Here is a 14739-nt window from a genome sequence, read left to right as displayed (position 1 = left end):
AGAGGAAACTTTAATCCTAGGCCATTCCCTAGTAATTCCTCTAATAATTATGGTAATTCCTACAACAACTCTTATGGAAATTTTAATAAGATGCCCTCTGATTTTGAGATTAGTGTTAAAGAATTTATGATCTCTCAAAAGAATTTTAATGCTTTGCTTGAAGAAAAATTGCTTAAAGTTGATGATTTGGCTAGGAACATTGATAGACCTTCGCTTGATGTTGATTCTTTGAAACTTAGATCTATTCCTCCTAAGCATGATATCAATGAGTCTCTCAAATCCATGAGAACTTCCATTGATGAGTGCAAAGAAAGAACCGCTAGGTTGCGTGCTAAGAAAGATTGCTTTGTAAAAGCGTGTTCTTCTAGTTTCCATGAAAATAAAGATGAAGATCTAAAATTTATTGATGTGCCCCTATTAAATCTTTGTTTTACAATATGAATCTTGATAATAATGGGACTGGAGATGAGTCAACTTTAGTTAAAAGGCGTCCCAATGATTCAGAGTTTTTAGATCTTGATGCTAAATTTGGTAAAAGTGGGATTGGAGAGGTCAAAACTTTAAATAGCATTGAACCCACTATTATGGATTTCAAGGAATTTAATAATGATAATTGTTCTTTAATAGATTGTATTTCCTTGTTGTAATCCGTGTTGAATTCTCCTCATGCTTATAGTCAAAATAAAGCTTTTACCAAACATATTGTTGATGCCTTGATGCAATCTTATGAGGAAAAACTTGAATTGGAAATCTCTATACCTAGAAAACTTTATGATGAGTGGGAACCTACTATAAAAATTAAAATTAAACATCATGAATGCTATGCTTTATGTGATTTGGGTGCTAGTGTTTCCACGATTCGGAAAACTTTATGTGATGTGCTAGGTTTCCATGATTTTGATGATTGCTCTGTAAATTTGCACCTTGCGGATTCCACCATTAAGAAACCTATGGGGAGGATCAATGATGTTCTTATTGTTGCAAATAGGAATTATGTGCCCTTGGATTTTATCGTTCTTGATATAGATTGCAATCTTTCATGTCCTATTATTCTTGGTAGACCTTTTCTTAGAACGATTGGTGCAATTATTGACATGAAGGAAGGGAATATTAGATTCCAATTTCCATTAAGGAAAGACATGGAACACTTTCCAAGAAAGAAAGTCAAATTACCTTATGAATCTATTATGCGAGCTACTTATGAATTGAGTGCCAAAGATGGCAACACTTAGATCTATTCTCGCTTTTATGCCTAGCTAGGGGCGTTAAACGATAGCGCTAGTTGGGAGGCAACCCAATTTTATTTTTGTTTCTTTATTTTTGCATCTATTTAGTAATAAATATTTCATCTAGACTCTGTATAGATGTGGTTTTATGTTTTAATTAGTGTTTGTGCCAAGTAGAACCTATAGGATAACCTACGGTGATAGTTAATTTGATTCTGCTGAAAAACAAAAAAAAATTGCACTCACGAGAATAATTTTAATAAATCACAGAAATGTGCTTTTGCGTTGATTCTTTTTGCAGTAGATCAATAGACAAATTTACCAGGACTTCCTATTTTGTTAGGAGTTTTAGAGTTCCGGAAATATTCGAAAGTTACAGATTGCTACATACTATTCTATTTTTGACAGATTCTGTTTTTCGTGTGTTGTTTGCTTATTTTGATGCATCTATGGCTAGTATCGGGGGGCATGAACCATAGAGAAGTTGGAATACAGTAGGTTTAGCACCAATATAAATAAAGAATGAGTTCATTACAGTACCTTATGTGGTGGTTTTTCTTTCTTGCACTAACGGAGCTTATGAGATTTCCTGTTGAGTTTTGTGTTGTGAAGTTTTCAAGTTTTGGGTAAAGGTTTGATGGACTATGGAATAAGGAGTGGCAAGAGCCTAAGCTTGGGGATGCCAATGGCACCCCAAGATATCTAAGGACAACCAAAAGCCTAAGCTTGCGGATGCCCCGGAAGGCATCCCCTCTTTCGTCTTCGTTTATCGGTAACTTTACTTAGAGCTATATTTTTATTCACCACATGATATGTGTTTTGTTTGGAGCGTCTTGTATGATATGAGTCTTTGAATTTTAGATTACCACAATCATCCTTGATGTACACACCTTTTGGGAGAAACCCTCATGATTTGGAATTTATTAGAATACTCTATGTGCTTCACTTATATCTTTTGAGTTAGATAATTTTTGCTCTAGTGCTTCACTTATATCTTTGAGAGCACGGCGGTGGTTTAATTTTGTAGAAATTGTTGAGCTCTCATGCTTCACTTATATTATTTTGAGAGTCTTTTAGAACAGCATGGTATTTGCTATGGTTATAAAATTGGTCCTAGAATGATGGGCATCCAAGTTGGGTATAATAAAAACTATCATCAAGTTGGATGCTATGATCAATTTGATGCTTGATAATTGTTTTGAGATATGGAGGTGGTGATATTAGAGTCATGCTAGTTGGGTAATTGTGAATTTAAAGAATACTTGTGTTGAAGGTTGCAAGTCCCGTAGCATGCACGTATGGTAACCGTTGTGTAACAAATTTGAAACATGAGGTGTTCTTGGATTGTCATCCTTATGAGTGGCGGTCGGGGACGAGCGATGGTCTTTTCCTACCAATCTATCCCCCTAGGAGCATGCGTGTAGTGCTTGGTTTTTGATGACTTGTAGATTTTTTCAATAAGTATATGAGTTCTTTATGACTAATGTTGAGTCCATGTTATACGCACTCTTACCCTTCCATCATTGCTAGCCTCTTCGGTACCATGCATTGCCCTTTCTCACCTTGAGAGTTGGTGCAAACTTCGCCGGTGCATCCAAACCCCGTGATACGATACACTCTATCACACATAAACCTCCATATATCTTCCTCAAAACAGCGACCATACCTACCTATTATGACATTTCCATAGCCATTCCGAGATATATTGCCATGCAACTTTCCACAGTTCCGTTCATCATGAAGCGTTTCATCATCATCATATTGCCTTGCATGATCATGTAGTTGACATCGTATTTGTGGGAAAGCCACCTTCATAATTTTTCATACATGTCACTCTTGATTCATTGCCCATCCCGGTACACCGCCGGAGGCATTCATATAGAGTCATATCTTGTTCTAGTTTTGAGTTGTAACTCATGAGTTGTAAACAAATAGAAGTGTGATCATCATCATTATTAGAGCATTGTCCCTTATAAAAAATACCAAATAAAAAAAGAAAAAGAAAGGCCAAATAAAAAAAGGCCCAAAAAAAGGGGGGACAATGTTACTATCTTTTTCCACACTTGTGCTTCAAAGTAGCACCATGTTCTTCATATAGAGAGTCTCATTTGTTGTCACTTTCATATACTAGTGGGAATTTTTCATTATAGAACTTGGCTTGTATATTCTAACGATGGGCTTCCTCAAAATGCCCTAGGTCTTCATGAGCAAGCAAGTTGGATGCACACCCACTATTTTTTTGTTGAGCTTTCATACATTTATAGCTCTAGTGCATCCGTTGCATGGAAATCCCTACTCCTCATGTTGACATCAATTTATGGGCATCTCCATAGCCCGTTGATTAGCCTCGTTAACATGAGACTTTCTTTCTTTTATCTTCTCCACACAACCTCCATCATCATATTCTATTCCACCCATAGTACTATATCCATGGCTCATGCTCATGTATTGCGTGAAAGTTGAAAAAAGTTTGAGATTACTAAAGTATGAAACAATTGCTTGGCTTGTCATCGGGGGTGTGCAAGATGAGAGCATTCTTGTGTGATGAAAATGGAGCATGACCAAACTATATAATTTTGTAGGGATGAACTTTCTTTAGCCATGTTATTTTGAGAAGACATGATTGCTTTGTTAGTATGCTTGAAGTATTGCTATTTCTTATGTCAATGTGAACTTTTATTTTGAATCATTTGGATCTGAACATTCATGCCACAATAAGGAAAATTACATTAAGGATTATGCTACGTAGCATTCCACATCAAAAATTCTGTTTTTATCATTTACCTACTCGAGGACGAGCAGGAATTAAACTTGGGGATGCTTGATACGTCTCCAATGTATCTATATTTTTTTATTGTTCCATGCTATTATATTACCCGTTTTGGATGTTTATGGGCTTTACTTTACACTTTTATATCATTTTTGGGACTAACCTACTAACCGGAGGCCCAACCCATATTGTTGTTTTTCTGCCTATTTCAGTGTTTCGAAGAAAAGGAATATCAAACGGAGTCCAAACGGAATGAAACCTTTGGTAGAGTTAATTTTGGAACAGAAGCAATCCAGGAGACTTGGAGTGCATGTAAGGGAAGCAACGAGGAAGCCACGAGGCAGGGAGGCACGCCCCCCACCCTCGTGGGCCCCTCGTGGCTCCCCTGACCGACTTATTTCGCCTATATATGTCCATATACCCTAAAAACATCGAGGAGAACAATAGATCGGGAGTTCTGCCGCCGCAAGCCTCTGTAGCCACCAAAAACCAATCGGGACCCTGTTCCGGCACCCTGCCGGAGGGGGGATCCGGCACCAGTGGCCATCTTCATCATCCTGGCGCTCTCCATGACGAGGAGGGACTAACTCATCCTCGGGGCTGAGGGTATGTACCAGTAGCTATGTGTTTGATCTCTCTCTCTCTCTCTCTCTCTCTCTCTCTCTCTCTCTCGTGTTCTTGATTTGGCACGATCTTGATGTATTGCGAGCTTTGCTATTATAGTTGGATCTTATGATGTTTCTCCCCCTCTACTCTCTTGTAATGGATTGAGTTTTCCCTTTGAAGTTATCTTATCGGATTGAGTCTTTAAGGATTTGAGAACACTTGATGTATGTCTTGTCGTGCTTATCTGTGGTGACAATGGGATATTCACGTGATCTACTTGATGTATGTTTTGGTGATCAACTTGCGGGTTCCGTGACCTTGGGAATCTATGCATAGGGGTTGGCACACGTTTTCGTCTTGACTCTCTGGTAGAAACTTTGGGGCACTCTTTGAAATACTTTGTGTTGGTTGAATAGATGAATCTGAGATTGTGTGATGCATATCGTATAATCATGCCCACGGATACTTGAGGTGATATTGGAGTATCTAGGTGACATTAGGGTTTTGGTTGATTTGTGTCTTAAGGTGTTATTCTAGTACGAACTCTATGATAGATCGAACGGAAAGAATAGCTTCATGTTATTTTACTACGGACTCTTGAATAGATCGATCAGAAAGGATAACTTTGAGGTGGTTTCGTACCCTACAATAATCTCTTTGTTTGTTCTCCGCTATTAGTGACTTTGGAGTGACTCTTTGTTGCATGTTGAGGGATAGTTATATGATCCAGTTATGTTATTATTGTTGAGAGAACTTGCACTAGTGAAAGTATGAACCTTAGGCCTTGTTTCCTAGCATTGCAATACCGTTTGTGCTCACTTTTATCATTAGTTACCTTGCTGTTTTTATATTTTCAGATTACAAAAACCTATATCTACCATCCATATTGCACTTATATCACCATCTCTTCACCAAACTAGTGCATCTATACAATTTACCATTGTATTGGGTGTGTTGGGGACACAAGAGACTCTTTGTTATTTGGTTGCAGGGTTGCTTGAAAGAGACCATCTTCATCCTACGCCTCCTACGGATTGATAAACCTCAGGTCATCCACTTGAGGGAAATTTGCTACTGTCCTACAAACCTCTGCACTTGGAGGCCCAACAACGTCTACAAGAAGAAGGTTGTGTAGTAGACATCAACGGACAGGTGTGGCTAAGAACGACGGGGTACGGCGGCTGGAGCCGGTCGGGGAGGAAGGCATCTGTGCCGCCGTTGAACTCCATGGCGGGGCGTGGCCCAGGGGGACGACAAGTAGGAGCTGGGGAATAGGGGAGGACGGCACCTGCACCGCCGGCGGCGGTGTCTGCTAGGTCGTCGCGGTCGGCCTCTCTCCTATCCCCTTCTTTTTTTGGTCGCTCGAACATGTATGTTTTGTGGGTAGGCTGATTTCAGTGCGATTCAGAGCGGCACGGCTCTGTATCGTGGGCAGGCACTTCGTGTGGGATGTAATTCAGCCAGCGTATTCGTTTCATTACAGCCTGCCAATTCGCTGTCCAACCAAACACATGAATTGAAAGATTACAATACCAATTTAGATTCCAAGCCTCCAATGGGAACATCCAAACGCAGTGTTAGGCATATGGTGTGGTGTTGGCCTCTGACATGCTGCATTTTTTTGCGAGATCAATAGTAGTTTATCCATTAAGATAGAGTTGCAATACTTCGGTAAGAGATCATCAATATATGGGGTCCTCTACCGAGCCACACACCCGTAGCTTGCTTAGAGTGACTATACCTTATCAGACAATTTGCAACACTATTATGAGATCTATGTAAATTCCGGGGAATAAACACTCTATCGATCATAAGGGACTTAATCTCTACCACTGAATGACCATAAAATGAAGGATGGATGATCTAAGCTAGGGGGGTGGGGGCAAGGGGGGTTGGTGGGGGAGGCTATCAGGCTATTCTTGTAACTTGTTTTGCTGCCTTCTACTTCCTCCATTTCAAATTAGTTGACTTGTATTTATATAGATACGGATGTATCTAACACTAAAATGTGTCTAGATATATACGTATCTAGACAAATCTGAGTCAATTAATTCGGGACAAAGGGAGTATAAAATTATGATACACAATTTATGTACTCTCAGAGAAAAGAAAAGAAAAGAAAAGAAAATTGTTTGCAATATAGAAACAACGGATTCAATGACCAAGGGGGCAAAATGAAAGGGACATTGCATTCAACTGCATTGCACCTGGTATATGCCGGTGGTCTCCACTCCAGTGTTCGCTATATTTACTTTATTGCTTCTTTATCTAAGCAGCCTCTAGTTTATATTTATGTGTTCTTTATTATCTTGCAAACCTATCCCATCACACCTATAAAGTCCTTCTAGTTTCATACTTGTTCTAGGTAAAGCGAACACTAAGCGTACATAGAGTCGTATCAGTGGCAGATAGGACTTGAGAGAATATTTGTTCTACCTTTAGCTCCTCGTTGGGTTCGACACTCTTACTTACCGAAAGAGGCTACAATTATGTCGTGTACTTGCGGGTCATCAAGATTCAACAAGCTTGGCAAAGACAGGGGAGCACTGCAACACATTAATGTCATTGTGAGTTCCTGGCATCCCAAAGAAAGAGTGCCAAATCCAGAGGTCATGTGTAGCCACTGCCTCAAGTACCACACTACAACCGCCTTTGGCGCCTTTATACATCCCCTGCCAAGCAAATGGACAGTTGTTCCATTTCCAATGCATGCAGTCGATGCTCATCCGATAACGGCGTCGAAATGTTTTTTCGCCGTGCAATGGAGCGTCGGCGAAGTAGTCGGAGTAGAGCATGCAGTAGCCTTCCAGACCATGCCAATTCTTTACTTTCACCCGCCCCGGCGCCGAGCCACCTCGCCGCGGCTTTTCATTGCTCACGAGCAGGCCGGCGAGGGCGGCGAGGACCATGAGATGCTCCTCCTCTTGGACGGCGGCTTCGGCTTCCTCCTCCAGCAACGCCGCGAGTGCCTCCTCGTCGTCCCAGTCCATCGCTGGGCCGAGCAGACAAATCGCCGAACACCTGGCAGGCGTGGTAGGCGCACAACCGCCGGTATGCCGCCCTGCGCGGCCGGGGCACATGAAAACTCGCCCGGAAGGTGGTGAGGAGATTGCCATGGCGAAACCTTTTCTCCTTTCCGGCAGGGAATGGCCTATCTAGCGGTGCTGGGCGGTGGGCGGCGCCGGGGTCGGCAGGGGTGGTGGCCGAGCGCGCGGGGGTGGGGTGAATCTGGCCGTTTTCCTTGACTTTTCGCCTGACAGTGTGGCCCAGACATGTTTTTTCCTTCCGCCGGAGCCCCCGAGCGCCCCAGCGTGCTTGGTTCGGCCTGGGATCGCCGGGCTAAAAAACGGGCCGAGCCAGCGGATTTCGACGTCTTGGGGGCGCGACTGCAGCTTTTTTGGTGTCGGCGCCCAAAAAGTCGCCCCGGGGGGCCTGTTGGGGCGCGCGGCTCGAGATGCTCTTAGGCATATGGTGTGGTGTTGGCTTGTGACATGATGCGTTTTTTTTTGCGAGATCAATAGTAGTTTATCCATTAAGATAGAGTTGCAATACTTCGATAAGAGATCCCCAACATATGAGGGTCCTCTACCGAGCCACACAGTCGTAGCTAGCTTAGAGTGACTATACCTTACTAGACAATCTGCCCAATTATTCTTAGATCTATGTAAATTCCGAGGAATAAACACTCTTTCGATCAGAAGGGACTTAATCTCTACTACGGAATGACCATAAAATGAAGGATGAACGATCTAAGCTAGATCTCGATAGACAAGATATGGCACGCTGCATTGCTATCAGGCTATCCTTTCTTTGGGTGGCGCTGGGGGTTTGGTGGGGGAGGCTATCAGGCTATTCTTGTAACTTGTTTTGCTGCCTTCTACTATAAAATTATGATACACAATTGATGTACTCTCAGAGAAAAGAAAAGGAAAACGTTTGCAACATAGAAACAACGGACTCAACGACCAAGGGGGCAAAATGAAAGGGACATTGCATTGCACCTGGTATATGCCGGTGGTCTCCACTCCAGACCAGTGTTGGCTAGAGCACGGGAAAGGGCCGAAGGAATCCCGTTGACCGACCAAGGAAATGAGAGGAAGGATGGCGGGGCTCACACGCTGACGCTGCCACATCGCACGCCACGAGGCACGCGGTGTCACGGACGAACGACTCGCCCCTTGGAAACCATCGCTCGACCCAGCGGAAGGAAGCAGGAAGCAGCCTTTCTTTCTGTCCGGTACTCCCTCCGTTTCAAATTACTCATCGTGGTTTTAGTTCAAAAATATTCAAATTACTCATCGTGGTTTTAGTTCAAAAATATATGTGATACTACGAGGGACAGTCTTATCTGTTAATCCTTACGTTGATGTGTTTTTACGATTTGACTGAGGGCATAAAACCAGTTTTTGTAATGGAAAATCAAATGAAAAGACTAGCTTATTTATTTTTGCTGATAAAAAACTAATGAAAAAGAGAGCACCCGTGTGCTGAAACGGCCTTCCGGTAGCCGGCCCGCGCCCCGCGCCCCCACACCGCTTCCCCCCAGCCCCGCTCGCTTCCCTAGGTCCGACCGGTGAATTCTTTAGTATTTTTCCCGCCGCTCCCCTCCCCTCCCCTTCCATCCTCGCCTCGACCTGGTGCCTTCACTCCGGCGGCGGCGCCTCCTCCTTCCATTCAATCGGAACCAGTCCGCCCCGCCCAGCGTTCCTCCCCTCCCCTCCACTCCGCAGGTACCTTCGCCGCCGCCGCCGCCTCCTCCTCCCACCCCCAAAGCTTCCTCGGCGAACCCAAAACCCAGCCTTTTTTCCTTCTTGGAAACGTGCCCTCCCTCGGATCTGTTGGTTGCGGCGCAGCGATCAAGGTTCAGTCTGGTGCTTGTCTCGTCTGGGACGGAAAGCTTAAGTTTTCATCTTCTTTTTTGTCCTTAGTTAATTAGCTGTATTGACTTGTACTAGTATTATATTTTGGAGACATTGCTCATCTTTGCGTCACAGTGTAAATAAGACATTTCATACATACATACATTACGTACATACATACATACATACATACATACATACATTACATACATACATACATTACATATGCTCAACCTGGATGTGATTCCCTTTTTCTCTGTGTCCCCAGATGTAATTCGAGCTGATATGTGTGTCAAGTCTTATAGCAGGGTGTTCTTTTCCTTGCCAACAACATAAACACCAACAAGGTCTAAGATGGTTTTTCCTATACATGTACAGTTTTTGGAGGCTTGGTTTATTTATGTATGCTCTTCTGCATCTACAAAAACCAATCGGAGGGGAAAAGATGTGTGTGTTTGTACAAGTTCTTCGTGTCAGAAAGAAGGGTTATGTAAAGACATTTGTATCAACATGCCTTGCCACCATGTGCGCATCTAGTGTGTAGGGCATTTACCCTTTTTTATATAGTTTGACATCCTTTCAGTAAAAATATATTAAGAATGTTTACCCTATGTGCCTGTGTGAGAAGTTATCAAGGAGAGCATGTCTATAGAAAAGTTCACTAGCCATTTCCCTCAAGTCCTCAACGTTGAGTAGGTTATTTCTGCCGTTGCTGTCAAAATCTGGTAAACCCATACTTTGTTAGCTACCAACACCAACAAGCTCATGTATATATATATATATATATATTCATGGCGTTCTTCCCATGGTTCTTCATACTTACCTATTATATGTTATAATAAAATTAAGTATGTCTAGTGATACATAACATTAGTACGTAATTAATTGTTTTTGACTGTTAAATCGACATGTATGTCAGTTCACTTGCTGGTCCACAGCAAGCTTCTTAGACTTCTAATTTAGTGACTCAACATATGCATGCGTGTTCATGTCTTCTTTTCCATGGCGATTGAAACTGAGATTGGAAATGGTGAACATTCTTTGTTCTGGAAAGACTGGTGGCTGCAGGGACATCATATTTGCTGATCTTGCACCCCATCTATTTGCGGCAGTGCCCACTTTACCTTGATGCCCTGTGTTATGTTATCCTAGTAAAAACCCTAGCATGAGAATGAATGCCATTATTTTCTGAATCAACCTGTGTTGGTGTTTTTCAGGCAGTTTTATGCGCCGACTGCTGTACAAATGGAGTCGTCAAGAAAAAGATGAGTAGGTTCCTCTGACCAAGGATCTTGTTACCAGCTAGGTCAGGGGCATCGATATGTTTAGTGTATTTATGATTCCTTGACTGCTCTACATCTTCTCGTAATCAAGATGGTACTTCACTTGCAGCTAAAGCTACATTGTTGTACTTCTGTGCAGATTTCAGCCTCACTCATCACTCATCGAACACCATTTTGAGGAAAGGGGGAAAGATCTTCTAACCTCTTAAAAATTCAGGGATGCCTCCGGTAAGCATCCTCCGTTAGTTTCACTCTCTCCTTAGTGGTTCCTTGGTACGATCCTGAGCTAAGTAAGTTAGCTATTTAGGCGGTCTACTCCTTTTCTTCCGAGATTTTTGGTCGAGAGTCAGGTACTGTTAGCATCTGTTTCCAGTCTTTGTATGTGGCTTGTTGGGTGCAACGGCGTTTCTATTTTTATTTGCTAGCACTATTTATATCTCTTCGTGGGGTGCTTAGAAAATCATGTTTTATCATTGAACAACAATTTTTTGAGCACCATTTATCTCTAATATTTAATTCATGTTAAAAAAACAACAGATTGCATGTGAGAAGCAGGTTTTAGACAGATCATATGATCGGGTGTGCGGATCTGTTGTTACCATTGAACGGCGCATAGGCGAGGAATATGTTGCATTTGGTACAGGTTTTGTGATGGTTTCTGATCAGAAGCAAGTCCTGACAAGTGTTCATGAGTCTATAGTCAAGGATGGGGAGAGATTATTTGTTCGCTTCTATGATGATATCCAGATGGAGGCCACCATATTTCTGAGAAACACACCATCCAAGCATGTTGTTCTGAAAGTGAGCTCTCGTCCTCCTCGTAGTCGCCATCATGTCATCTTTAATGAAAATCAAGTTAGAAGACAGGATGTTTTCACAATTTCGGCGGTGGAAAGATTTGATGAACGTGGTTTGATGACTGGCTCGATAAGGTACATACTTGCATTTGAATATAGCACTACTCTTCTTGGGATCAAGTTCTTGCTAACATGTTTTTTGTGATAGCATTCCAAACTGCAAAGCAGTCCGACCAGATGGGACTATTGTGTTCGGGAGCCAGAATTTATTTGCTATGAGTTGCCCCGTGGCAGGACCAACAGTTAAAGGAGAACCGAATGGAGAGGATTTGCAATTAGTCGGTGCCGCGGTATTCGACATGGACGGTCTAGTAATTGGCACAGTTGACCGTGTTGACATGTCTGCGTTTGATATAAAATATGCAATTAAAACAAGTTCATTTCTGAATGATCTGGAGAGATTGTTGAAGGATATTGATGATACGGTAACTACTTGTTCTCTAAATTTGTTCAATTAGAGAAAACGAAGTTGAAGTTTCGCTTATAAGTCTATGTTTGCAGATTGTTCTTTCGAAGGATCAACAAGGCTTCAGCAAAGGCGCTGGAACGAGCAAGCAGGGAGGTAGTGTGGCGGGATCAAGTAGAAAGAGGTAGATGCATATAGTCTTAGTACACATGTCTGTATTGCACCGTTAATCGCGCATATGAACTTTCGGTTGTGTGGCGGGATCAAGTAGAAAGAGGTAGATGCATATAGTCTTAGTACACATGTCTGTATTGCATCGTCAATAGTGCATATGAACTTTCGGTTGTGTTATTAGAAAGAGGTAGATGCATATAGTCTTAGTACACATGCATGTATTGCATTTGCATTGTGAATCGCACATATGAACTTTTCAGTTGTGTTATTTTTAGGGGCCGTGATGATCCACCTGGAGGTGGAGGTGGCAGGAGGACAGGAGGTGTCACGTTGAGGGAAGAAGGTTTATGCATGGACCAACTCAAAGTGAACTTGGAGGTGGCCAACGAAGAAAAATTGAGGCTACTCAAGTATCCAGTCCAAGGTGACAGGGATGTTGGAAGAAAAGAAGCAATGCGATCGGAACTCATTAGGCTCGTCACTCGAGAATTGGATGACCAACAGTCGGGCTCCCTATCTTCACCAGGTATTGCTGTTCGTTTCCTGTTTTGTTTGATTCTTGAGTGAAGCATTGTCGCTTTTCTTGTGACTGTTGGTGAATATAGAACAAAGACTTGCACTTTCGAGAGAACTCCATACATTTTTTTAGTATGAAAACTTCATATTCTTAACCCTCTAGATACGCTGTGGTTGCTGCTGCTGTGTTTCACCTATTTAATCTATGTTGCGTGTACCAAACATTGTTCAAACCAGCTGTGGTTGACCTCACATAACAAAGTTATTACAAGAGATAACCTGATGAAACGACAGAGCTTGACTCATGTCTCTTGCATCTTCTGCTCTGAACCTGAGTCTTCTGGCTCACCTATGTTTTGAATGTGTTGTGTTGAAACTTATACGGCAAGTGATTTCTAAACTCACCCAGATAGAGGTGGGTTGAACTAGAGAATGTGGCTAGATCATGGATTAGACAGAAAGCATGCTGTTGTAAACATGATAACTTCTGCTGTTCTGCGGAATATGTCGAAAACTAGTAATGGCTTCTGTGGTATGGAATGCAGGTGATATGGCAGCGCCTCTTGCATCTGCTAAAGCGGGGGGCTCTACTGTGGCCCCTGACTTCGAGGCAGCTGCTGGAACAATGGACACATGCTTTGGAAAAGAAAATCTGGGAGATTCCTCGGTTAAGCTGCGCTGAAGAAACAGAGGGTCACTGTGAGGCTGAAGAATCAGAGAATCACCGTCAGGCTGTTGGGGTCCTGGGATACCTGAATTGCAACATTCACGTTTGATTTGGCTACACTTCCAGGCATCTTGGTGCTATTTTGGTGTAATTTGCGAGCATGTGGTGGTTGCGCATGAACTTTGCTTTATTTCTAAAGTTTGAGATGCCTTTGGTCTGATGAAAACCGAGGGACCATTTTATGCTTCTAGAAAAAGAGAGGCTAATATCTGCTAGATTTTCATTAAAGTGAATTAGCCTCTAATTATTGTTCTGTTGTCCAATTGCCATTGTGGTGAGAAGATTTGTCATCGATGGAGAGTAGTAAACTATGAGTTTTTTTTTCATGTTTAGTTGCAAAATTTAATGAACTGAAACAGGAAATTATATGCCCTGGAATTGACCAAAGTCATTAAATTCATGGCCCCATTAGAGCATCTCCAATACTACTCCCTCCGTAAAGAAATATAAGAGCGTTTAGATCACTAAAGTAGTGATCTAAATGCTCTTATATTTCTTTACAAAGGGAGTAGCATATATCTAAATTTCGTAAACTAAAATGGGTTTAGGAATAGGACAGAGAAGAACCAGGGAATCTTTTTTTGCTCTTCTCCAACTGCACACCTAAAAATGGTTATCTTTCATCTCATTGATCCTATCTCTATTCCAGTTGTGCAAATACACTCTAAATAAACTCTACAATGCAGGAAAAAAAATGCTTCAAACATTTTTCAACGGGCACCGAACATTTGCAAGAACAATTTATGAATTCAAAAGTTTAATTCAAATCTGAAATCTGACATAAATCACAGTCCATCGTCAAAACAAAGATTACATTGTCTCATCAAAAATACATGGAGGAAACACAAACAAGCAGGAAGCAAAGATCACCCGTGCCGACCATGGTATGCCCACAATTCCTCCACAGGACCATCTTCTGATTGGAAATGTCGGTCCTTGATCTCTTTGTGGGTTTGAATGTATCTTTTGATGTGGTCTTCATTCCTGCGATCGTCCTCGTCCTCCCCATCTACTCGTACACATAGTTCGCCACTTGTCCATGCCCGTCCTTAATGATCATATTGCACATGATCACACACGATTTGATGATCCACCAGAGCTTCTTCTTACAGAATATAGCGACAGCTAATATAGAACGGATGGAGTAGCATTTAAAAAATGTTCACACTTTTCAAAAATATATACATGACGTTTTAAAAGGAATGATACAATGTGAAAAATGTTCATATAATTAAAAAATATTGTGTATCATTCGAAAATATTTACATTGCATTTAGAAAAAAGGTTCACTCATTTCCAAATAAATGTTCGTAAT

The 14739-nt window shown here is 41.9% G+C and overlaps 1 protein-coding gene across 4 annotated transcripts; it reads left to right on the top strand.

Annotated features, from left to right (window-relative positions):
• Window positions 1–9137: 9137 nt before the first annotated feature.
• LOC123064788 (uncharacterized) lies at window positions 9138–13686 on the top strand. Of its 4 annotated transcripts, none has more exons than XM_044488190.1 (8): window positions 9138–9332; window positions 10679–10730; window positions 10884–10972; window positions 11282–11676; window positions 11750–12026; window positions 12103–12191; window positions 12457–12707; window positions 13243–13686. In XM_044488190.1, exons 3-8 carry the CDS (start codon window positions 10964–10966, stop codon window positions 13377–13379), a joined length of 1158 nt encoding a protein of 385 aa, XP_044344125.1. In that variant the 5' UTR covers window positions 9138–9332; window positions 10679–10730; window positions 10884–10963; the 3' UTR covers window positions 13380–13686. The 4 variants fall into 4 exon arrangements, with proteins under 4 accessions (XP_044344125.1, XP_044344123.1, XP_044344126.1 ...); XM_044488188.1 differs by having other exon boundaries at window positions 10679–10767; XM_044488191.1 differs by having other exon boundaries at window positions 9138–9463.
• Window positions 13687–14739: the final 1053 nt, after the last annotated feature.

This window comes from Triticum aestivum, chromosome 3B (genome assembly GCF_018294505.1).
Source record: "Triticum aestivum cultivar Chinese Spring chromosome 3B, IWGSC CS RefSeq v2.1, whole genome shotgun sequence".
Classification (NCBI taxonomy): domain Eukaryota; kingdom Viridiplantae; phylum Streptophyta; class Magnoliopsida; order Poales; family Poaceae; genus Triticum; species Triticum aestivum.
This window is presented reverse-complemented; position numbering and strand designations above follow the sequence as displayed.

Excerpts from the sequence above, each read along its gene's own strand:
- LOC123064788 (XM_044488190.1), top strand. Across the intron at positions 11,677-11,749 it reads TTGATGACTGGCTCGATAAG|CATTCCAAACTGCAAAGCAG; the intron begins GTACATACTTGC and ends TTTTTGTGATAG. Across the intron at positions 12,027-12,102 it reads TGAAGGATATTGATGATACG|ATTGTTCTTTCGAAGGATCA; the intron begins GTAACTACTTGT and ends CTATGTTTGCAG.